This window comes from Peromyscus eremicus, chromosome 16_21, assembly GCF_949786415.1.
Source record: "Peromyscus eremicus chromosome 16_21, PerEre_H2_v1, whole genome shotgun sequence".
Taxonomy (NCBI): Eukaryota; Metazoa; Chordata; class Mammalia; order Rodentia; family Cricetidae; genus Peromyscus; species Peromyscus eremicus.
In genome coordinates, this window is record NC_081432.1 from 7,901,007 (window position 1) to 7,926,510 (window position 25,504).

Consider the following 25,504-nt stretch of genomic DNA (forward strand, 5'->3'; position numbering starts at 1 on the left):
GAGTGCTGTATAGCCATCCCTCTGCTCAGCACACAGGCCCTCGATGGCCAGCTGGCGCCAGGCTGCTGCCTTCCCCAAGCGTCATAAAAGAAGGCCAGTGCCCAGGCCGCTAGACTGCAGAACAGACAGGCTGTGGAAGTCCAAGGCCATTTATCAGCTCCAGAGGGGGTAGGGGTTATGTCATTTACATTATATTAACAGCATCGAGGAAGGGAGTGAGGAAACGGTAACTCAATTCAGATGGAGCCAAGAGTTTATTCAGTCCCAGAAGATACGTCACTAGCTCTACAGAACTGAGCTGAGAGGATCTGAGAACCAGGAGGCAAGGCTAAGCGAGAGGCTGTGCAATGTAGCCAGGAAGCTCTGCGTGAGGTCTGAGTGTCTTGCACTCTCTGTCCGGTCCTCTCCTCATCTCTGGCCAGTGGCATTTGCTTGCAGGTTACATTCAGCCCCGAACACTGTGGATAACGAATGGGTCGCCCATCCTAAAGACAGACACTGTAACTATTTCTGTCACAGAATGCCTGTCCCTTCAGAAACCCACACTTGAACATGGGACATCATTGCCCACAAGAGGAGCATTTGGGCCTTGTTCACTGCCAGCTCCTACCACAGTGGGCTCTCAGCACAGCAGATCTGAGGGGCCCTGGACTCTGATGGCTCATCTTGACTCATGGCTTCCTAACTTTCACCTGTGTTGCTAGCACACAGCCAGCTAGCAGCACCTCTGAGGGCTGTCTCTCTCGCCTTCTAGCGCTCTTGCTAGCAAGTTATAACTTCTGCTAAACTGTTGGGTTAAAAAACCAACCAATCAACCAATCTCTCCTGAGGCTGGCTCTTAGCACTGGACCTTGCCCACCTTCGCCCAGTTTCCACTGGCCTTAGAAGCCTGTTCCTGCCCAAGCTAGAGGTCCTTACATCAGTGGAGAGCCTTTCCCTGCCTTCCAGATAGCCAGTGTCCTCTGCACAGCTTCCAACAGGCTGCTGAATAATGGGATGTGTTTCTGACAGGGTCAGTGGCTCCAGTACAGTCCTGTGAGCTCCAGGAGAAACAGGAGGGAGCCAGTTTGCACTGGTTTGGGGTAGGTTTAGGCAAGGAATGTCAGAGTCCTTTGGTCCCACTTGATACTGTATCTTTGGTTCGTATTGATGACAGAAGTTTGCTTCATTAATCAAATATGAACATTATAAAGGAACTTTTTAAACAATATGTTTTTTTTTTTTTTCCGACAGATTTTCTCTGTGTAGTTTTGGTGCCTGTCCTGGAACTCGCTCTGTAGACTAGGCTGGCTTTGAACTCACAGAGATCTGCCTGCCTCTGCCTCCCGAGTGTGGGATTAAAGGCATGTGCCGTCGCTGCCCGGCTGTGATATGATTTTTAAAATTAGATGCATCTGAGAGAAGTCAGAACAGCCAGGTTGGGGGGAAGGAGTGTTGGGGCGTATTTCAGTGGCCAAGCATGAGCTTAGAATGTTCCATCTTCAGCACCACAGCAGAAAAAGAAAACAAATCACCAAGCTGAATTGTTATGCACCTCAACGATCGCTTATTGCTGGCAGCAGCCACTCACTGCGGCCTTCTCTTCTCTTGCAGAACTCCCTACAAGGTGAGACCTGTGGCCGTCAAGCAACTATCTGGTAAGGCCCTGTTATCACATTTTAAGTAATGAGAGAGAGAGTCGGGGTGGGGAGGGAGAGAGAGAGAGACAGACAGACAGACAGACAGACAGACAAGGTTCCAGCCTTTCCCTGTGGTGGAATGCATGTTGGTTAAGTGTTCGATTCTGCAGACTGTTCCCACTGCAGAATCTGAAACCTCGTGTTCTTGTCCAGGTTCCCCCTCTTCCGAGTTCCCACCCTGACCCAGAGAACATGATAGATACTGGGTGTCATTCTACCTCAGTCTACGTCAGTTCCCAGGCCCACACCCGCTTCCATTCCTGTGAGCTGCCAAGTCAGGCCTCCAGCCCACCAGGTTTCCCAAGGTGCTTCAGCGGGCATGGGATTTTGTAAAAACCCTGTTTCCTTTTGGATTTTTAAAACCACTTCCATTTGTGTGGGATTTATGCATAATAAAGCGCTCCCATTTAAGCACACACCTGGATGCGTTTTGAAGACTCTGCACGCAGCTGTCAGCATCGATGACATCGAGGTTCCCATGAACATCCTCTCATGTTGCTTTGCCTCCGCCCACAGCTGGCTTACTTTTGGAGACCATCCAATAGATGTGTTTCCCAGAGTTCGGATGAGGTGTTAGGGTGAGGGATGTAAGTCTTTCTTATTCGTGATTATGTGCATACATACAGAAACCAGACATCAATCTCCTGTCATGTCCTTCCTCAGGAGTGTCCATCCTTTTTTCTTTTTTTTTTTTTTTTTTTTTTTTTTTTTTGAGACAGGATTTCTCTGTGTTGTTTTGGTGCCTGTCCTGGATCTCGCTCTATAGACCAGGCTGGCCTGGAACTAACAGAGATCCACCTGCCTCTGCGTCCCAAGTGCTAGGAGTACGCCACCAATGCCCGGCTCCATCTTGTTTCTTGAGACAGATCTGTCATTCTCCTGGGTCTTACTGACTAGGCTAGGCTGGCTGGCCAGTGAACCCCAGGGATCCTCCTGTCTCTGCCTCTCCAGCCCTGGATTGCATGCATGTGCCGTCACACCCAGCTCTTTTTGTGGGTTCTGGGAATGAGACTCGGGTCGTCAGGCCTCACAGCAAGCCATCTTCTCAGCCCCCTTCCAGAGTTTCACACAGGAAGAACACCTCTCTGGTCAGTTCTTGGGTAACTCTTAGTTGCTGCTCCTGCACTTATGGAGCTGTGAAGCTTTTTTGATGTGATGTAATGAAGATTCACAGTTAGAATCTATTCCTGTTGCCCTGATAAGCCACCCTGACAAAAGCAATTGCAGGAGAAAGGGTTTATTTCAGCTCACAGTTTAAGGTTACACAGTCCATCATGGTGGGGATGTCAAGGCAGCGGGAGCTTGAAGTAGCTGGTCACATCATATCCACAGCTGGGAATGGAGGGAGTGATGAATGCATGCTTGCCAGTGCCAGGCTCCGTTTCTCCAAGGTGCAGAATCTCCTGCCCACAATTGAAATGTGTCTTTCCACCTCTATTTATGTAATCAAGAGACCCATCTCCCAGGTGATCCTAGATTCTGTCAGCTTGGCAGTTCACACACCATCACACATACCCTTTGTCAGAAATACGCTAAATGCCTCCTTTGTCCAAAGCATCCTTTTCATCTCCTGATTGGTGGATTTCAGGGATCAGATGGGCTTGTTTGGTTTACTTGATTTTGTTGTTGTTACTTTTGGTGCTGAGAGTGAAACCCAGGGACTCATACAGGCTAAGCAAGCATCCCACAACTGAACCACGTTTCTGGATTTTGGTCTTTTGAGTCAGGGTCTCACTATGTCGTCCACAATGGCCTTGAACTCAGAGACTTGTTTTCCTCACTTCCCCAGTGCTGGAGTACACAGGCTTGCACCACATAAAAGTTTTAAATTTTGAAAAAGTCTTTTTTTTATATTTTTATTTATTTTTATTTTTTAAATGTGTATGTGTATGGGTGTCTTGCCTGTGTGCATGTATGTGTACCACATGCGTGCAGTGCCCTCAGAAGCCAGAAGAGGGCATCAGTCCCCTGGAACTGGGGTTACAGACAGTGTGAACCACTATGTGGGTTCTGGGAATTGAACCAGGGTCTAGCTCTTCCCCCTGCCCCTGATTTTACCTCCTGGCTGGGATGTTTGCTCGTATACTTTTTTCTAGAAGTTTTATAGTTTTAGTTTGTGTGTTTAATTCCACAGGGATTTGTTTTTGTTTGCTTGCTCTCTTGGTTTTTGTTGTTTTTCTGCAGCGTAGTGTGAAGCCCAGGCCTTGTGCATGCTAGGCAAGCATCCTGCAAGCATCCAAGCCCATGGGATAGATTTGGGGTTGATCTCGGTGTATGCATGAGATGGAGTTGAAGTCGGCTTGCTTTTGTGAAGTTCACTTTAGGTCTTGGGGAGACTGGTGCTACAGGGTGAATTTTGAAGTGCCCACAGAGAGTGAGTGGTATGTGCAACAGTGTGTCGGAGTCTCATTCCAGTCTGTGGCGTGACGTCACGGGGGCACCAGTTGTTTTTAGCACATTTTGTGTTTGAGGCGTTCCTCATATAAACTGTCACACAGTTCTCTGGACAGTAGATGTGATTCTAACTTCTTGTAGTATAAATATTTTTCTTATAAGAAATGAATCAGGCCTCCTCTGAGCAGAAAGCTATTTTACTTTTATATTACTAACTAAATCCCGTTCTCTGCGTGGATTTCAGCATGGCTTCCCCTGGTGTCCTTTATCTGTGCCAGGATCTAACCACTGTCCCACACTGCACTGAGGCCTGGGGACTCCCAATTCTCAGACGTCCATGGCAGGACTGTGAATCATCTGTTTAGTAATCCCTACCTGGTTACTCTGTGTGTGTGTGTGTGTGTGTGTGTGTGTAGTGTCTTTATTTACTTATTTATTATTTATTTTTGTTTGTTTGAGGCAGAGTCTCTATAGCCCAGGCTAGCCTGGAACTCACCACAGAGCATCAGGCTGGCCTCAAACTCATGGCAATCCTCCAGCCTCAGCTTCCCAAGTGCTAGGATTAGAAGTAGGAGCCAGCTCGCCTGACTCTGTCTGGTGTCTTTCTCATGATCAGCTGTTAACTGGGGGTTAGGAGAGGGATCGTGGGGCACTGTGTCCTCGTGACTCTTCTGCTTCACCACACAGTACTTCCTTCTCTCCTGAGGCAGTGGGATGCTTAGTCTAGTCTGCCAAGTAGGGAGCTGAGGCTTGTTTTTTTCCATATGGGGATTTCTTTGCTCCAGCACCATTAATGAAAAGATGGCTCTGTGCAGTCACCATGGCCCCTTTGTGCAAATCCAGCCAGCCACACATCTGTGTCTTTACATGGACCCAGCCTCCTGGTCCATCGGCACACACATCTGTCCTGACCATGAACATAGGCCAGTGACTGTGGGCTGTTGGCAGGTCTTGCGAACAGATGGGCACAGCCCTCTTTTTTTCTTTTGTCTTTTCCAAAATTGACACTGAGTTTATACTTTGAAATAATTTTTGGAGTAAATCTGTCAATTGCTGACAAAAAAAAAAAAAAACCAAAAGGCTACTCAGAATTTTATTAAATACACTGAATAATTTGGGAAGAATTAACATGTTACTAATGTTTCATGGTCTCTTTCATGCAGAATTTCTGCACTTACTGGGTTTTCTGGAGTGTCTCTCAGGGTTGTAGTTGCTAGTGAAAGCCTTTTGAATGTTGTTTGGTAACTTTATCACTATTTCCTCTTAGTGCTATAGAAGTGGATTTGCGTGTGTGACAGGTTGTAGTTTAGTGGACAGCATGCATGAGGTCCTGGGTTCAATTCCTACCACTATAAAAAAAATTTTTTAAATATCAGTTTTCAGGATCTTTTAGTTTGTAATAATGTAAATGGTTTTTGTGCTAGAAAAGCCAATCCTGATACTTACTGAGAAAATGGAATGTTTGTGTAACTTTGGAGCCAAACCAGGACTGGTGGGAGTTAGGTTCTGACTCATTAACAAAAGTTAGAGCTGAGTGTAAGCGAAATCCCTGGGATGTAAGAACCGAGCTCCCTGGAGGGTTTGTGGAGGGCTGGGATAGACGCACATGTGAGCAGCTGGGCCAGTGCTGCTGAAACGCTTCCCATATCTGGGGGCGTGAGAGTGGCAAAGGACTTTGAGAAATAGACAGTGCAGAGGACCAAGGCCTGTCTGTATACCGCAGCTTCGTAATGTCAGAGTGAACGCACAGTGAAAGATGCATCCTCCCAACGGGCCAGGGTAAGACAGAACCAGGTAATGCCTGCTGTACGCCATGAGCGTGAGCACTCTTGAAGTGAGAGAACATCCTAGGAGGGTGGCTTCCCCGAGAATGCCAGCAGGATCGGGGTGGCCAGCAGCAAGAATGCAACTGCAGGGCCGTGCCTAAACTTCTGCTCAACACAAAGGACAGGACTCTGCTCTTGGACAGAAGCAACCAGGGGAAATCGGGGCCACGTTTGGGTCTGCTCTGCCCCCCAGACCTGCCTGGGAGTGCCATGTGAACTCTGCAGGAAGAAGGTATCGGTTCTAAAGGCACTGACTGTCCCCTCCCCACAGAGGCATCAGCACCTCCCTCGTGGGTTGGTGTCCTCTCCTCAGTCATGTTCCTGGTCACACTGACAGACAGTGGGTGATAGGTACCCATTCTTTTCCAATGTATCCACATCCCACTTTCTCTTTGAGGGCAAAGCTGGTGTCCCAGAGACAGCTGAAGCCTAAGGGCAGAAAAGGGGCTCGGCAGACCCTTGGAGCTGGTTCTCAGGCATTCTTGATTCTTCTACTCCATCAACTCCCACCGCATCTCTACCCTGGACCCAGCCTTTGCCCAGGGCCAGTAGTTCATCCAGCCAGACAGCCTTGGGGCTGTGGCCTGTCAGCAGCTCCATTTGCCCCTCAACACACAAGCCACACTCACCACAGCGTAAGAACTCAGGATAGGAAGTGGAATTCTGGTTCAGGCTCTGGCCTGCAGCAGCGTGGCCCCTACCTGCCCTTCCTAGGGGGCCTTCCTGCCAAGTGTCAGAGAATGCCCCCCCCCCACTGGACCTGCAGGATTGTGCCTTGCAAAACGACACCAAGTTCTGCTGTTCAGTAATTAAATACCCAGGAGACAGCCCAGAGAGGAGCGTCCTCAAGAGCTACCATGACTTCAGAAGAAAGGACAGGCCAGTCTTGACCACAGGAGCCGCAGAGACTTCTTTAGAGCCATAAACAGCCCCTACTGGGTTGAGCCAGGGAAGCCAGGCTGGCTTCTCTGCAGATGTGGCAACCTCTGTGAACATGGAAGTTGGTGTTTACCCAGCTGCTCAGAATGCTGGAAAGGAGACGGCCTGAGCATGAGATTTCAAGACGAGGCTGGGCCACACAGACCTTCTGAAAAATAAAGGAAGGCAGGAAGAAGAGAGAAAGGGAGGAAATCCTTTCGCCTAGCCCCAGAGCACAGTCCTGCTTCTAGATGGCCTCTCCTTTTCTGAGGGAAATGAAGTTACTAGCTACAGCAGAAGCTGTGAGACAGTCTCTCATATGTCTGTTTTATATTGATGATGACCATTCTTTTGGAAGACCGTCCATTGTCAGTCAATTTTATTTTATTAAGCAGCTCAGACTCAGATGTTTCTAAATGGCTATATATATATAGCCTCATGTCAGTCCTGAGATGTCAGACCCATAGAGAAAGGACCACTAGGTGGTCCCATGAAAAGCAGCTCCCCGCTAGTCTGAGCTGCCCTCAGGTGAAGGCCAACGCTGTGGCTGCCACACCCACCGCACAGTAGTCACGTGGGGCCAAAGTCTTGCTTCACTTCTTGTCCAGGGCCAGATGCAAAGCAAAATGCGTCTGACTTTCCCAAGCTGATGGGTCCTGCAGTGGCCCTGTGTCCCCCTGGAAGGGCTGTGTGCCCGTGGCTTTCTCAAGACCCAGCAGCTGTTGACCATCAAGTCACATTGAACCTGGGGATGGTACCTTCAATTTCTGAACCAGAAATGGCCCTGCAGAGTGCTTGTGGGTTCTTCATGGCCTCCTCCGTTTCTCAGCATTCCCCTGGAGCCCAGGACAGGCCTGTGTAACCACACCCTGCCAGCCTGGTGTCCAGCTGGTTGAGGCAGGACCCATGGAGTCCTTTACTTCGGCACATGCCGCCAGCCCCACTGGGTATCGTTGGAATGCTCTGCCTCCAAGATAGAGTACAGGGGAGTCCAGGACCTTGTTTACAGCAGTTTATTGCCACCGCTGTTTCCAAAGGACAGAGGGCAGAGCGCAGGTGACAGGTGACCAGCAGTAGATAGTGCTCAGAATTCCCATTGGGGACAGGCAGCCTGTCCACAGGCACACACCTGCCCCCTTCTTTGTGGAAAGTAGACGGGGGTCTTTGCTGGAGATCCAGGGAGATGTGTGTCCATGTGTGCCTTGTCACGTGTGCTACTGGTGTCCATGAGAGTGAAACTTCACCCTGCATCTGCTCCCATATACTGTGTGCTTAGTGTCTGAGTGAACTTACAGAGGCCTCAGAGCCCCAGGAAGCACCGCTGAGTAGGTTTCTGGAGGGTCCGTGGAGCACCCGAGGAACCCCAGGCACTGCCACACGAAGCATTCTGCCAGGTCCATGTGGACCAAAGGAAGCAATCCTGCCAGCTCAGTGTGCATTACCTACCTGTCTTAGAAGACAGGGGATGAGGGAGATCCCTCAGGAATTTGCATTCGGCTTTTCTGTTTGCTGAAGGCATAATTTGCATGCTATTTCATCCACAATTCAGCGCGCAGTGGAGCCGTTTTGTCTGTGTGTATTTCATTGTGCATCCATTGCCACTGTTTATCGCCAAATGTTTCCATCACCCCAGATAGAAGCCCCACACCTGTGGGCCCGGAATCTCCATTTCCACACCCCTCCCTTCCCAGGCCCTGGCAGCCTCTAGTCCGCAATGCATGTGTAGATTTGCCTATTCCCAGTGTTTCAAATACGCCACTGTGGCATTTGGGGGCATGTCTTGCAGTGAGCATGGAGTCCACACATGTGGCATGAAGCTGCTTCCATCCCTTTGAAGGGATGAGTGACGCGGCCTCTTGTGAACTGGTCCACATTTTGACCCCATTCATCGGGGGACACACCTGAGGGTTGTATCTATTGTGAGCGATACTGCTCTGAATTTCTATGCATATTTTGTGTGTGGTTGCTGCATCGAACTGTTTGGAGATGCAGTGAGTATACCAGTCTCGGTCTTTTTAAATGTCTAATAACCCTGAAGGGAGGGGCCTGAGAACAGTACTGAAGGTTCACTTCAGAGTATCGGAGATGCCGTGGGTGCAACAGGCCGGCCTATCCTTCAGGTCCCCGGATCTCAGTGGGTGGTTCTCAACCCCACCAGGGGCACCCTTCTCCAGCCCTGTGTCCCTCCTCCCCGAGGACTTCTCCTGTTCAGTGAAGACCAGGAGTGCTGGAAGAGCCACCACCCCAGACAGCTGTCTCACAGGGGACAGTCTTCTGACGTCACCAGTGAACTTGCCCAAAGGGACCCCAGGGCACTGATCTTCACCTGTCCACAGTGGTCACTTCCTCATGAATATGCCTCAGTGCCCGCCACCCCACCCCCCTTCCCTTGGAGGACTCGCTGAATAACCTCCCTAAGTGATCTGTGGATCACTTTTGTGGAGCCCAGACTTAGAGCTTTGGGCTTGAAAATAGGAATCCAAGAATAAAGGGCCATCGGAAGCTGCGTTCATCTGCCAGCTGGCTGAAGTGGCCTTAGGAAAACTCTCTAGCTGCCCCGTGAGCTTCCATTTCCTGTGCAGAATACAAATTAAAATAGACACCTCAGCAGGGTTCTTCAGAGGGTAAATGATGTAATTTATGCAAAATGCTTAGCGAGGGCCTGCCACTTAGCAACCGCTCAATAAATGGTAGCTATCATTTTAAGTAACCCCAAGGGCATTGTCCAATGGGCAAAGCCTTGTCTCAACAAAGCTGCAGGATTTTAATGGCACAGGGATGCTCCCTCAGGGCCAAACTGACACACGTTGTGTGGGCTCTGATTTTGCTCAGAAGCCAAGCTAACTGCTCAAAATTTGAGCGCAGATGTGTTGTTTGTGAGCAATAATAATGCTTCTTAATAATATTTTCTATATTTAGTGCGGTTTCAGCCCAAAGCATTAAGGCTTTTAAGCTCCAGAAGCGGAGCCTTCGTCATCCTTGCCTGCATTATTTTTAAAAACAAACAGGGTGCAGTGTATAAAATGCAAAATAACTGTTCCTGGAATTGCAGGCTCACACTTCTCCTCGGGGCAGTCTAGCCAGCTAGGGCAGCGGTGTGCCCCTGCCGGAGATGTGGGTGGCGAGCAGCAGGGCAGAGGCCTCCAGAATGTGTGTGCTGACAGCAGAATCTCCTTTGGTTGAGAACATCACTAGCATCTGAACACTGCTCAGGGCTTTGGGGCGTGCATGGTCCAACTGCCCTCTGTACCAAGACCTTCCTGAGGTCCAGCAGAGCACAGCACTCAGCCAGCTCTAACCTGAATGCCCAGCTTCAAAGGGTACCTACCGTGTGAGGAGTTAGATAAAGGCTAGGTGGATAGCCATCCCGCAGTCAAGACAGGTATTTCCATCAATCTTGAAAACCTCCTGGGTGCTGCCTCCAAGCCCACCCGTAAGGATGCACCTCTCTCTGCCTGTGTCACCAGACTGCTTCGCCATCTTCCCAGTGCCACCAATAGAGTCCTACTATGTGCCGACCACCTTGATGTGGGGACACTCTGGCTCAGTGTCACAGTTTCCAATCCACCGGCCTTTGGCCACTCTGTGCTGCTGAGCATGCTTGCTCTCTAAGCCCTTGTGGGTGGTCATGGGGGTCACTTCTAATGTGGGGCTCAGCCACTATGATCGCTGTGAAGGTGTCACCGTGGACTTGCTTGCTGACATTGCATCCTGGGTACAGCCTGGGAGCAAGAGTGTGCTTCCTAAGCGGGTTAGCCTCCCATGTGCCTGGAGATGGAGCTACGCTCTCCCAGCGTTATTTGACGTGATCTCAGGAAGTCCTTGGAGGGAGGGGAAACTGAGGCAAAGAAGGGCGGTGAATGCATGAGGAAGTGACCGCTGTAGGCAGATGCAGCTCTGTTGTGCACGGTCACAGCGGCACCAATGGTCAGCCAACTCCTTTCACAGACACCCAGCCCTGGTCTGTGGGTCTCAGACTTTAAAACACTGAAGTAGGTATGAGATCCATCACATCTCAATGCAGTTTCCATTTGTACTTCCCAGGCTATTTGGCGATATAGGGGTTTTACATACTTACTGACGGTTTGGATATCTTATTTGGTGAAGCGTGTTCTAAGCATTTTGACCCCTTTCTAAACTGGCGTGTGCTGTGGCTTTATTATGGCTTGCTGTAGGAAACTGTAATCTGGGTGGTTTTCATTTGTCACACATAACTGGTTTTCTCAGATCCTGGCTTGTGTTTTGCACGCATGCACGCACACACGCATGCACGCATCTGCTGCGGCCACCACCTCCTTTTTCATGCTCTTAATGAGGTCATCAAAGGAACAGAGGCGGCAAACTGGATGACATTGGAAGTGACACGTTTTCTTTCATGTTTGGTACGTCCTTCATCTTCTCTCAGGACGCGTTTTCAGAAGGGGAACTCTCAGCTTTTGCTTTAAGCTGTGATCCATTTCGAATCAGTTTACATAGGGTCCACCGTCCATCCTTCTTCCTAAGTGCACCTGGGCTGTGACAGCCAGACTTGCTGCTGAGAGACTGTTCTTGCTCTGGACCTATTGGCACCTTTATGGAGACAGACTTCCACTCAGCACACATCTTCTAGACTCTGCCCTGTGCTTGCTCTGTCCGTCTGTCTGCTCTGACCATCAGTTAGGTCACGGACCTGTTGCTTTAAGACACTCAGGTATGGCGTCACCCCCATCCCTTGTGAGAAAGACCTGGCAAGCTCCTGCTGGCAGTGGTTCAGAGCACTCTGGTATTAGTGGGAAAAACAAGCCCAGGCTCTCTTCCCTTGTGATTGTAAGGTAAGTTTACCATCCTACCCAGTACCTCACCCTGGCCTTTGGTAATGGTGACTAGGCTTGGCTACATCACGGGATAGGGAACTTCCTGCCACTGACTGAAAACCTGCAAAAGTAAAGGATTTTCATTGTTTCTGGGGAACTTAAGGTTGCATTGCTCCCTTCAAGCTCTCTACCAGGCTATGATTGACAGCTGTCTCTCCCAATGCGACTCATCTCAGGCTCTGAAAGGAAGTCTCTTTCTTCTCCCTTAGCCCCATCATGAAGTCACGTCTGTGTCCCACCCCCGCCCCCATTGCTCTCCTACCCTGAGATTGTCAGATTTTACCCCTCCCCCTTAGTCATGAATCTCTCTCTCTCTCTCTCTCTCTCTCTCTCTCTCTCTCTCTCTCTCTCTCGTGATACGGCTCACTTCTGAAGCATAACTTCACATCTGCTCCTTTCTCAAGCTTTCTTTTCCCATCTGCCCCCCTGGTTCTTAGCATTGGCATCAGTACCAAGCTAGCTACATGGTATGGGTTCTTGACACCAGGCAGGGTGACTCTCATACATGTCTCCTTTCGGGTTGATTTAGGAGACTGAAATATTTTCTCCATTGTCAATTTCAAAAAAAAAATCTATGACATTGATTAGGAAGGCTCTCAGCCTTCTCATATTGGTAGATTTGGGGGGACACTGGCATCTCTACCATATTGAGGCTTCCCACTCATGACCCCACCCCTTGGGCAGTCTCACCAAGTTTTTCCAAGATAGGCATTCTGCATATCTTAAAAAAATAACACATTTATTCCTAAATATTTTTTTATTCCCAGGTTTTACTATAAATGATATTTCTAATTGGTTGCACACCCAATCAGAACATATGTATGTTGGCAATATCTTGTGAACACTGCTTTATTCTTTAGTAATGGTTCTGTAATAAAAGTCTAGGATTTGCCATGGAGACAAGTCATTGTTGGGAGATACAATTTTAGGCCCCGCATTCCAATCATTTTGGCCTCTTAACATCTGTCTTGTTGGGACTGGAGAGACAACTCAGTCGTTAAGACTACTGGCTACTCTTCCAGATGACCTGAGTACAATTCCCAGCATCCACCTGGCAGCTCTCAACCACCTGTAACTCCAGCCCCAGGGGATCTGGTGTCCTCTTCTGGTGGTACTGCATGCATTGGGTGCATAGATATACATGTAGGTAAAGCACCCATACATACAAAATTATAAAATAATTTTTAAATGTGTATCCTGGGAAGGTTACTTTGCTGACTGGCTGGTTGCCTGGCCATCTGGCTGTCTGTGGGTCTCACTTGTAGCCCCGATTGGCCTGGAGCTGGCTTTGTAGACCATGCTGTCCTTGAACACTCATTGAATGCTTCTATTGATGCAGCTAGGGTTGACTTTGTCCAGTCCAAAGGAAACGCCATTTCCCCATATTTTGGCAGTTAGATAAAAGCCAGCATTCCTTAGGAACTCGTGAAGCTCTTCCCTCTACCAAAGGAGCCAGTTCCCTTATCATCAGCAGAAGGGACAAATGGCTGTCTGTGGTCCTGTTAGCCCACCAAAGTGCACATTGGCTCCAGGCTCCCTCAATATCACAAGTACCTGTTACACATTTCGGAGTCCATGCTGGCATCCTGGCTTCTCTCAGTTCTTCTCACCCTGCCTCCTACCCTAAACTGCTCCAGTTCATGGACCTCCCTCCTGCCAGTGACTCAGTTCTCTTAGAACCCAGTTATTTCGGCTCTGCTCTCTGGTTATCTCTTTTGCCCTCACTATCTCTATCTCAGCTCCCCCTCCCCTCCTTCTGCCAGCCATGTTCAGTCTATAGCTTTCTCTCCCTGCTCTGGACTCTTCCAGATGCCTCCAACTCTCCCTCGTGTTTATAGTAAAAACCTTCCCATTAACCAGACCATGGAGTGGTCGTACCGTCAAGTTATACAGGCCTGGCCTTGAGAGCGCTTGCTTTTTGCTGATCTCAGGTTTGGTGGGTTTTTTCCCTTTTCTGCTGCTGTTCGTGTTGTCTGGACAGATGTCTACATTCTGTTTCATTCCTGCCCCCCGTCCTTCAGCATCGCTTTTAGCCGCAGCTCTAAGCCGTGCGGTTTCCACATTCAACTTACTTTAAACGAACAGACTTGATTTTTTCGGATGGATAGCAAAGCTGAAGGAAAAGCGCAGAGTTCCTACCCACTCCCTCCCTCCACACTCGGGGATGGACACGTCATACTCACTAGAGTCCACAGTTCACTACGGGCCACTCTTGGCTTTGTACATTCTCTGGTCTTTGTAAACACATGATACCGTGTGTCCCCCAGCGCAGCCTCATAAGGAATACCTTTAACCTCCTAGGCTTCCAGAAGTGGGATGGCACCTGTAGTCCCAGCTACTCAGGAAGCTGAGGGTGGGAGGATCATTGAGATGAGCATTTGAGACTCAAAGCCAGCCTGGCCAGCAGGGTGTTGTGGGGCAGAGGGGGGATGGTAGGGGGTTGGGGGTGAGCACAAGGGAAGTGAGGAGATCTTTTTCCACTGCTCCCCGCTCCCTCCCACAGCCTTCTTTCCTGTCTCCATGGTTTTTCCTTTTCTTTTTTTTAAATATTTTATTTATTTATTTTATTGCATATTTGTCTGTGTGAGAGTGTCGGATCCCCTGGAACTGGAGTTACAGACAGCTGTGAGCGCCCATGTGGGTGCTGGGACTTGAACCCGGATCCTCTGGAAGAGCAGCCAGTGCTCTTAGCTGCTGAGCCATTTCTCCAGCCCCCGGTTTTCCCTTTTCTAGAGTGTCCTGTAGTTGGAACCACGTAGAGCACAGCTGTTCAGTTGGGGCCCCTTCTCTGCCTTTCCCCGGCTCTTCGGCATCATCTGATGTCCACGGGTATCGATGTTTATTCCTCGGTTACCTGCTGCAAGCAGCCTGGTGGCTCTCAGCATTGGCAGTTACGAATGCTGACACTGTGTACACTTCTGCACAGGTTCTTCAGGAAGGGGAGCAGGGGAAGAAAGTGTGCTGTGCACCTGAAATCGGGCAGACCATGCAGAGCATGACAGACCCCCACCCCAAAGACAACGCTCTATGCACACCCCATGCCTGTGGATCTGAACCACCAAGACAGATGCCAGACACAGCAGTTCGGCTCGAGGACGTCAGAGTCCGTGGCGCCTTTGGCTTACTTATTACTGAAATGCCCTCTGCCAACCCTTCAGGTTGAGAGAGTGTGATTTCCCAGCAGGGCAACCCAGAGAACTTGTGACTTTAAGAAGCGCCAGGCAAGGTCACTGTTAATCATATAACTTTATTGTCCTCCTGGGTCATAAAGGAAGTGTGTCTTCCCCCCCCCCTTCTGAATGTCAGTTTTATGGTGCCCATAAACAATGAGTACCCAGTGACCCTTCCAGCCTTAGAACATCCCCGCATGCTGTTTTGAAGGCAGACTTGGTTGGAGGGCACCTGCCGGGGCTGGAAGAGAGCAAAAGTTGGACAGGAGGTGAGTCTGACCCTCTTGGTTCCTGGGGCAAGGGCAGGGTGTCGGAGCGTTGGTCAGGCAGTGCTGTGGCTCTCTCTGTTGTGGGTGGCGCGCTGAGAGAGGAATAGCTGTACCCTCTCGGAGGGTTGCCTCTTGGAGTTTAAGGAATGGGGCTTATTTTTTTCCCTAATGTGGTGATGATAGTGTCCGTGGCAGTGATAAAGATGATGCCACTGCCCAAAGGGGTAGACATTTTCATTGTTGTTTAGGTTTTTCTTAGTTTTGGTTTCGGTTGTTCAGAGCTTTGGGAAGTTTCTGTTGATTGTGTGCCGCTGGGCAAATGCTCAGAACCCCGTCTGCTGCCTCAGGTTGAGACGGTGACCCATGGCTCACTGCACGGTCTGAATAGAGTTGTGGCAAGCCCAGTGGAGTCATGAGCCATTGCTGGCCGCCCGGTGAGGCTTGGCGGTGTGTTCTTTGTTTTCTGTTTTTGGAAAGGCTCTCACTCGGTGATCCAGGCTGGCCTCCTGTTCTCCATCCTCCTGCCTCAGCCTCCCCAGTTGTAAGGATTACAGGTGTATGTCAGCACGCTTAGTGCCCCTGCAGCTCTTAATGCTGTTTCTGCAGGGTAAGAGAGCTAAGATGAGGTGCCCATACTGACACCTCAGGCCCTCCACCTCCGTGCAGGAGCCTGGGACGGGGAAGAGGGGTTATGTCCAAACCAGCTCAGGCATTAGGGGGTAGAAAAACGGACCAAGCTGTTGTCTCTTCAGCTCAGTATACAAAGAACTTCCAGTCACCAGCCTGCTGGCCCCGGACATGCAGTGTGCAATTGCTCCTTGCAACAGAATGACGGACTTTCCTGTCCATCCCTTTAACCAAATACTTGTATCCTTCTGCCACTGAATGACAGGAGTCCTGGGCGGGGTCAGGAATTGCCTGAAACATAAACAATTCCTGGAAGAAGTGGGCAGGGCGGGGACAGGTTCCCTGAACGCTCCCTGCAACCCAACTTGGAGTCAGCCTTCCGACTCTGCCATGGTCTGTTGGGTGGGGAAACCCCACGGGGCAGGGCACCCATCCCGCTTGCACCTATGTACCTATCGGCTGAATTCTGTCCAGGAACCTCGAGCTGACACCCCAGTAGCCTCCTCCAGCATTGGCAGAGGTTTGGGTTATCCCAGCCCCCTGTTCTAGCTGAGCTCACAGGAGCTGGGGTTTCTCTGCTCCCAGTCAGTGATGTGACCGTGCTGTGTTGTCCTAGCATCCTTGAAGCTGGGCCCCTGCCGGCCCTCTCAGATTGTCCTAAAATGAAACTCAGCTCTCCTGTGCTGCATGTGAGACCTCCAGCTCCCGCCAGCGTTTACTGTGGCTGCTTGCCTTGGGAAGTCTATGGACACAGCAGTCTGCAGGAGCTAAGGCTTCAACAAGCAAGAAGCCGCCTGGTACGCAGAGACTGCACGCACGCCTCCTAAGCCTGGAGGATGCTGCTCTTTGGAATATGCCAGGCACCTGCCTTTGCTGCAGTCAATAACTGGGAGTCCTCTACCTTGGCTATAGCCAGTACCTGGGAGTCCTCCCTGGAGTGCTCCCACCAGCTCTTCTACACTCACAGGGCCAGTGAATATTCCGCATAGCTTCTCAGCTCCTGGAGTTTCCCTAGAAAACAAAGGGCCCAGGAATGTTGGCTTGCTGTCGACATGCTTGCTGTCTGATCTGCATGGGTCAGATGCTCTCCTTTGCTTAAAACCTTGAGGTCCAGAGGGACCCCAAAGAGATGACAGTTGCCTAAAGCTATGGACTTACGAGCATTCTTGACTACTGCTGACTTTTCTCGGAGATACTAAGACGTTTTCGAAAACAAAACGCTTGTGTGTGCTTAAACTTCTTCAAGTCACTATGTGCCGTGCAGCCTAGAAAATGGTGATAGGTGTCATCTGTAGTAGTGAATTTTGCTGGCAGGGTATGGCTTTGTCACCAGGTTGGGAATGAGGGACACTTGGCAACTGAACACTGTTGCTCCCAAATCCAGCGGTTTTAGGCTCCCTAGGCGGGGATAAAGAGAAATAATTTAAAAAAATATGGTTTTTCTCCCATGGAAACCAAAAATCTTTTCAAAAGTTGACAGCGCAGTAAAAGAAAGGATTATTAGAGGAAACAGAAGGGGTGGGTGGAGGGGACGAGAGGATGAGCGGGTGTGACCCAAGCATGATGTGTGCAAATGTCGCAGTGAACACCCTTAAACTGTGCAGTTGAGCTGCACCTATAATTACGATGGAAAAGAGCACTTTGAAGACTTGGCAGGCAGACCCGGGCTGCCCAGGCTGATGGGGGGTTTCCTAAGCATCCCATTGTCCCGAAGATTGTGACCCACCAGAGGAGTGCAAGCCACGAGAGACGTTGGGGCAAACCTTGGCTTTCAGCCCGCCTTAGTGACCCTGGGATGGTAAGGCCCCAGCAGGGACAGGGGCGGAGGCAGCGGCTCTTGCCACAGGCCACACCCTCCCCTGAGGATTCTGCCCGTGTTCCCTGCTTGCTTCCCAGTTCTGCAGTCCACTGGGAAAAACCAGTGGCGGTGCAGAGACCCCTGTGATAGCAGACACCGTTTCCAGACCAGAGCTGTGTTGACAGGCATGTGGGTGGCTAGCTGTGCTACATGGGTTTTTTTTTTCCTCTTTTTTTTCTTGGAAAATTATTCATTCTTTGCACTCTGTATAAATGTCCCAGGGAGCTCTTTGTGCTGAGTTGTATGTACAGAGTGAATGCCACAGCCTGGCCGCGGCCCCAGCGGGTGTGCCTCTCTGTTTCTGAGGCATTTCTAGGAACCACGGAGACAGTGGGGCATGGTGGCACACGCCTTTAATCCCAGCACTCAGGAGGCAGAGGCAGGATCTCTTGAGTTCGAGGCCAGCCTGGTCTACAGAATGAGTTCAAGGACAGCCAAGGCTACACGGAGAAACTCTGTCTCGAAAAACCAAAAAAAAAAAAAAAAAAAAAAAAAAAAAAACCCATAGAGAAGCTGGTATGGGTTATACATGGGCTTAGTTAGCTTTAACATAGACCAGAATACCAGCATCTGCCTAAGCACCGAGTCCTGCTTCTCCTGAGAATCAAATTCAAGCATAAAAAAAATGCTGTGAGACCTGAGGGACGACGACATCCCCAAATCCAAAGGACAGCTCTTCCTTAAACTCTTTTCAGAGTTGCTTATTTTTATGTTGTGGGTATGACTGTCACCTGCATGTCTATCTATGTGCCACACGTGTGCCTTCTGCCCAAGAAGGCCAGAAGAGGGCCTCAGATCCCCCCGGAACTGGTGTTACTGTAGTGAGCGGCCGTGTGGTGCCGGGAACCAAATCCCCGACCATCGCGTGCTCTTTCTCTCTGAGCCATCTCTCCCGCCCTTCCTTGTTTTTTTATTCTGTTCTGAACTGACTGGGCGGTCAGTTCGGATCCAGACACTCATGAGAACAAATGGAGAGGCACCTTATGTAACTGCAGCCCAGTGACCCAGCCAGTGTGGACTCTGGCCCGCTCAGGGGCACACCACTCATTGTCCTCCATCCTACCTGCTGCCCTGTGGTAATCACTTCCCTTCTCAACTCACCCCTCCTTGACCCTCATCCATCACTAATCTGAGATCATCAGATTTCTAACGTTGTCACTTGGAACATTGAATAAATGCAATCATACAAGTAATTTAGGGGATTAACTGCTCCGCTCAGCACCAGAACTCATGGTCCGTCCAGGTTGTTCCTATAGAACTAGTTCTTTTTATGGCTGCCTTGCGCTCCCTGTCACTGGATGACACAGTTAGTCTGTCCATTCACGCTTGAGGGTGCCTGGCTTGTTTCCAGGCTGAGACCATTTCCAGTCATTGGCACACAGGTGATGATGGGAACCTGGACTTTGCCCCTCGTGCCTGGAAGGTCAGCTACTGTCCATCTCCATGGGCACGAGGGACCCAGGGTTAGTCCTCCCCAGCCCTGGGCATGGTCAGTCTTTTTGATCTTAGGATAAGCATTTTGATTTGCGTTTCCTAGTGACTGTGGATGCCTAAGAGTTCCCACGCTCACACCCATCTGCACACAGCTGTGTGTCACCTCTTGCCTGTTTTCTGCTGCCGAGTTTTGACAGCTTCTCACACACACTATATTCCAATCATTGTCGGGTACGCCGTTAGCAAACATTCCCTCCTGAGCTGCAGCTTGTCTCTTTTTGTGGGGTGGCATGATTTATTTATATTTACAATCATTATTTTTTATTTTTTTTAAACTTTTCATAAAATATATCTTGATCTTATTCTTTCCCCTACACCAGCTTCTTCCAGGTCCCCAGCTACCCACCCAGCTTATGTTCTTTCTCTCTCTTAAAACACACACACATACACACACACACACACACACACACACACACACACACACACACACACTCCAAAGCATGGAATCTGTTTTGTGTTAGCCAACTACCCCTAAGCATGTGGCTGCCTGGAGTGTAGCTTCAGGCTACCTCTTCAGCCCCCTAACACTGTTTTCCTTACAACAATGATTCATTTTGACAAGTGGCTTAGTGATCTCCCCCTGTGTGTTTGGACGTCATAGCTAGGGACTCTGACTCCTGGGCACTCTGAAGGTTTGGCCCCTGTGTGTTACGCTGTAGAGTCATGGGCCATTCAATCTGCATTAGTTTTTTGCCTGTGGATTAATCTTGTCTATGTCTACAAAAGAGATTGTGGACTGGGCAGTAGTGGTGCACGCCTTAAATCCCAGCACTTGGGAGGCCAGGAGGGAGAGCCAGGCGGATCTCTGTGAGTTCAAAGCCAAAAAACAAAAATAAAAAGAGAGAGAGAGAGATTGTGGTGATTTTGGACAGGAATGTCCTTAAGCCTGTATACCATTTAGGGTGAACTGGCATCGTCACTGTGTCCAGTTCATTAAGTCACCAGCATGAGTTACTTACTATTTCTTTACATACTTGTTTCAGTAACATGTTGGAGCTTTGAGCATACAAATTCTGCATATGTTTTTGTTAGGTTTATATCCAAGTTGTGGGACTTTTCTGAGTGACTATCAATGATATTGTTTTTTAATATGATTATTATATATTATTAATATTGTATGTGTTTCTTATGACTTTGGTAAATTCACTTGTTAGCTCTAGGAGAGGTGTTTATTTGTAGATTCCTTGGACTATTCTGTACAGTCTTGCCATAAACAGGGCTGCTAATTTATCTCTTCCTTTCTGACCTGTGTCCTTTTATTTCTTATTCTTGCCTTATTGCACTAGCTTGAACTTACAGCATTGTGTCAATGAGAAGTCTGTCCTGCCTTGTCGCACCTGTAGCTGAAGAGTTTTGTGAATGCTTTTATAATTGCTTTTCATTTTGTGTGTAAGGGTGTTGTAGCTGCATTCACATATATGCACCATGTGTATGCAGTGCCCACCAAGGCCAGAAGAGGGCATTAGATCCCATGGAACTAAAGTTACAGATGATTGTGAGCCACCATATGGGAATCAAACCCACATCCTTTGGAAGAACAGCCAGTGCTCTTAACTGCTGAGCCATCTCTCCAGCCCCTGTTAATGCTTTTTTTAAAAAATAAACTTAAAGCTGTTCCTCCCTATTTCTGTTTTTTTTTTTTTTTTTTTTTTTTTTTTTTTTTTTTTTTTGGTTTTTTCGAGACAGGGTTTCTCTGAGTAGCTTTGCGCCTTTTTCCTGGAACTCACTTGGTAGCCCAGGCTGGCCTCGAACTCACAGAGATCCGCCTGGCTCTGCCTCCCGAGTGCTGGGATTAAAGGCGTGCGCCACCACCGCCCGGCTATTTCTGTTTTTATGAGAATTTCATCTTCAATGTGTGTTGATTTTTGTCAGATGGTTTCTGTGACTTCATTGACAGGATCATGGGATTTTTCTTCTATATGCTTCCAGTGTATATAGATTACATTCATTGATGGTTTTGTTTGTTGTTGTTGTTGTTTTTTGTTTTGTTTTGTTTTTCAAGACAGGGTTTCTCTGTGTAGCTTTGCACCTTTTCCTGGAACTCACTTGGTAGCCCAGGCTGGCCTCAAACTCACAGAGATCCGCCCTGGCTCTGCCTCCCGAGTGCTGGGATTAAAGGCCATTGGTTGGTTTTTAAACACTGGACCAAACTTACATCCCTGGAGAAATCTCATTTGACCATAATATATTGTTCTCTTTTCTGTGTTGCTGGGTGTATTTTTAAATTTTTTTTCTTACTGAGTTTGTGTCTGTATTCATGGAGGACTCTGTTGCTGTTGCCTTTGTGGATTTGGTATCAGACTCTTTATAAAATGATAGAGAAGTGTTCCCTCCACTTCTGTTTTCAGGAAGAGATATTTAGAACTGTGTGAATTTTAAAACTACTTGATTGAATTCTGCAGGGAAACCATGCTGGGCCGGAGATTTCTGGGGGGTGAGGTTAAATTTTAAACCCACTTTCCTTTATAGTTCTAAGCTGTCCAAATGACTTCATCCAGGATGAGTTGTGGTTTCGTTTTTGTAGGAATTGGTCTACTTTCTCAAAGTTGTCAGATCTGTAGGTGGGAGTCATTTCAGGCGCCTCGTGGGCCCCATGTCTATAGAGGCTGGATGATAGCTCTTTTGTCCCTGGTGTCTATAGAGGCTGGATGATAGCTCTTTTGTCCCTGGTGTCTATAGAGGCTGGATGATAGCTCTTTTGTCCCTGGTGTCTATAGGAGCTGGGTGATAGCTCTTCCGTCCCTGGTGTCTATAGAGGCTAGGGTGATAGCTCTTTTGTCCCTGGTGTCTATAGAGGCTGGATGATAGCTCTTTTGTCCCTGGTGTCTATAGAGGCTGGATGATAGCTCTTTTGTCCCTGGTATCTATAGGGGCTGGGGTGATAGCTCTTTTGTCCCTGGTGTCTATAGGAGCTGGGTGATAGCTCTTTTGTCCCTGGTGTCTATAGGGGCTGGGGTGATAGCTCTTTTGTCCCTGGTATCTATAGGGACGGGGGTGATAGCTCTTCTGTCCCTGGTGTCTGTAGGGCTGGGGTGATAGCTCTTTCGTCCCTGGTGTCTGTAGGGCTGGATGATAGCTCTTTCGTCCCTGGTGGCGGTATCCTCTGTCTCTGGTAACCTGTCTTCATTTATTTGCTTACTTCTTTACTTACTTGTTGTTAATCTTGCTAGAAGTCTGTCAGTTTATTGGCCTTTTTGAAGAGCTCGGTCTTTTATGAATTTTTCTGTGTGGTTTGCTTTCTACCCCACTGCTTTCTCCTCTCTTTGCTTTTGTTTCCCGCTCTTGCCTGTCGTTCGGCTGTGGCTTTGCTTTGTCTGAGTTCTCACAGTGGGGTCCTGGGTTACCGTGCTGGGTTTTCCTTCTCACAGCGTGCAGGGCTCCATTCCCTTCTCGGCCTTACTGTGGCCATGTCCCACAGCAGAACTTTGAAGTGTGGTGTTTCCATTTTCATGAAATTCAAGATCTTTTTATTTATTTGTTTTTCTTGAAACTTCCTCTTTTGCTCAGGAATTGATCAGAAATGTGAAGAGTGGGTCAGGGAGATGGCTCAGCAGGTAAGAGCACTTGCTACCAGCCGGCCGCCTGAGTTTGAATCCCAGGACCCACGTAGTAGAAGGCAAGAACTAACTCCTGCAAGTTGTCCTCTAATCTACACAGGTGTAGTGTGGCATTCATGTGGATGCACACACACACACTAATACACATATACACACACACTCATACACACACACACACACACACATATATACACACAAACACACACACTCATACACACATTCATTCATTCATTCACACACATTCTCTCACACACATATATACACACTCACACATACACTTATACACACATACATGCATTCACACACATACACTCATATACACATACTCACACACACACACATATACTCACATTCACACATGTGCACTCACACATACACACACATACAATACTGATTGTTTGATGACTTCTGAATTGATATGAATACTTAGAGATCAGCAACTTGAGTTAATCCAAACTGTTACTTTTTCTAGAGATCTCACAATAAGTAATCTAAGACCACACTGCCCCAAGCTGAAAGCTCCCTGAGGCCCTGCCAGTGGAGGCCATGTCTCTTCCCTGGGAGGTGCAGGCCTTCGGTCCTTAGACCCACAAGCCACTCAACTGTGACTCGTCTGTGACTGACACGTTGAATTGGTCTTCTAAGACGTACCATGAAAAGTGACGTTTCCTCTTCCAGGATGTGAAGCCAGGCAGCCACGGGTTAGTTCCACCCACTTACTGGAAAGTGTTGTAGTTCAGGGTCTTAGGTAGAGTGCACCCTTTGAGTGATTAGGAGACACAAGCTTGAAATAAAGATGTCATCACTTATAGGTCTGGGGATAGCCAGGTGGCCTGCAGGCCACACGGAGAGGCCAGGAACACAAGGACAAAGACAGAAGATGACCTGCAGGTTAATGCCTTTATTGTGTCCTGAGAATTACCCCGTGAGGTTCGGGGGCGGGGGGGGGGGGGGCAGTTTTAACTGGTGAGTTAAGGCTAGCAGACACAGGTTCTGTAAGGTCACGGCGATGGTGAAATGGTTACTGTGGCACAGGTCTGCACAGTGTGCAGGGTGTGGGGACGGGAGGGTGAGTCAGGTAGGCTGGGTCGAGCTGTCCGTAGGGAGGTGGTCACCAGGAGGAAGTGGGTTAGGGCAGACATCTGGACTGACACCTGAGCGGGTGGGAAGCAGACAACCGGAAGCTGGGTTGGGGTGACTGAACTTGCCTGTGTGAACAGCCACACTCCCAGTGACCTTACAGTGAGTGTAAGGTCACGTGACACCAGAAGGGTTTTCTACAGGTAGTGAAGCATGAAGGGTTTGAGAGGTTGATCCAAATTCATTCTTTTCTATTGTTTTTTTTTTCTTTTTATTGTGTACAGTGAATAAACACTAACAAGTATATTTTAGGAAAGAGAGAGGAAAGGAAAAGAAAAAAAGGAAGGAAGGAAGGAAGGGGGTAGGCATGTGGGAGGCTTGAAGCATAAAGATAACCCAAGTTAGAGGCCAGCCTAGGCTATGTACAAAATCCTGCCAAAAGAAAGGGAGTAAGGAGCAGAGATGCCTGAAGTGGGCTGGACCAGGCTACTGTCCCTGCCTCATTGAACATCCGTAGGAAGGACTGTTGTTGAAGAAGCAGAGAGATGGAGTGCTGTGTCCGAACTTGAACACATCTTCCTGGGCTCCCACAGTGGGCTGCACCGCCCAGTCCCAACTGCAGAACTTCCTTAAGTGACCTGCGTGCCATCTGCCTGTGCCAGTACGGTGCCAGCTAGCCACGTGCTGCTTGAAATGGTACTCACACCGGTGATGAACTGCATTGCTACTTCTGAAGTTTTTAGTGGCTTTAGCCTGATAACGGTATCCTGGCATCACAGGTCCGTGGTATAGGCACCACTGGGACCCAGTCTTATCTGTAGACTATGGCAGGAGCTAGACACTGGAGGGCACACCCAGCACACCTGCATTCCTGTGAAGCTGGAAGCCTGTGAGCTGGCATCTGCTTAGAGCTCAGGTGGCCTGTGGAGGGAAAGGGGTTAAGGGAGGCCAAGGAGACTTCTGGGGTCCCAGCAATGCTCTGTTTCTTGGGCTGAGTACAAGTGACCAAGATATGAGGGGGAGAAACAACTTTTTTTTTCTCATTATGAAATTAAAATATGTTCATGGGGTGGGGTGAGGGGGCTGGAAAGCTAACTCAGTGGTCAAGAGCACCAGCTGCTCTCCCATAAGCCCTGAGTTCAAATTCCAGCAACCACATGGTGGCTCACAACCATCCATAGAGAGACCTGGTGCCTTCACATACATGCAACAAAACACTGTATACATAATAAATAAATCTTTTTAAAAAATATGTTCATGGTAGAAAATGAAGATTTTTCTGAGGAAGCAAAAATAGGAAAATGTAATCTTAGAAGCAAAAGATAACTGCTGTTAGTGTTCCCACAGGTTTCCTTCTGACATGTTTGAAAAATGGGATCATTCTAAGTTATTCTTTGAAACACCATTTAGAAAAAGTCTTTTAGATTTATTTATTTTATGAGTACGCGTGTTTGACTTAAACATATGGCTGTGTGCCATGTGCATACCTGATACCTATAGAGGTCAGAAGGGGCATTGGGTACACTGGAACTGCAGTTATAGATGGTTGGCTGTGAGGCTCCATGTGGGTGCTGGGAGTCAAACCCCGGTCCTCTGCAAGAGCAGCCAGTGTTCTTAACCTCCGAAAGATTTCTTCAGCCTCTCAAAAACCACGTTTTACGGCTAACAACAGATGTTAACTTTTCTGCTTGGTTTTTGCTTGGTTTTGGTTTTGAAGTTAGGATCTTGCTACGTAACTCTGGCTGGCTTGTCGTGTATTTGCTGGTCATCCTCCTACCT

General features: G+C 48.7%; 1 protein-coding gene across 1 annotated transcript in view; it reads left to right on the top strand.

Annotated features, from left to right (window-relative positions):
• The window catches only part of Pde9a (phosphodiesterase 9A), a 90,552-nt gene that overhangs the window by 34,604 nt on the left and 30,444 nt on the right, over window positions 1–25,504 (top strand). Inside the window, exon 4 of the mRNA XM_059244070.1 lies at window positions 1,594–1,637. Within this exon, the coding sequence (XP_059100053.1) occupies window positions 1,594–1,637 (44 nt within the window). The remainder of the gene's footprint in view (window positions 1–1,593; window positions 1,638–25,504) is intronic.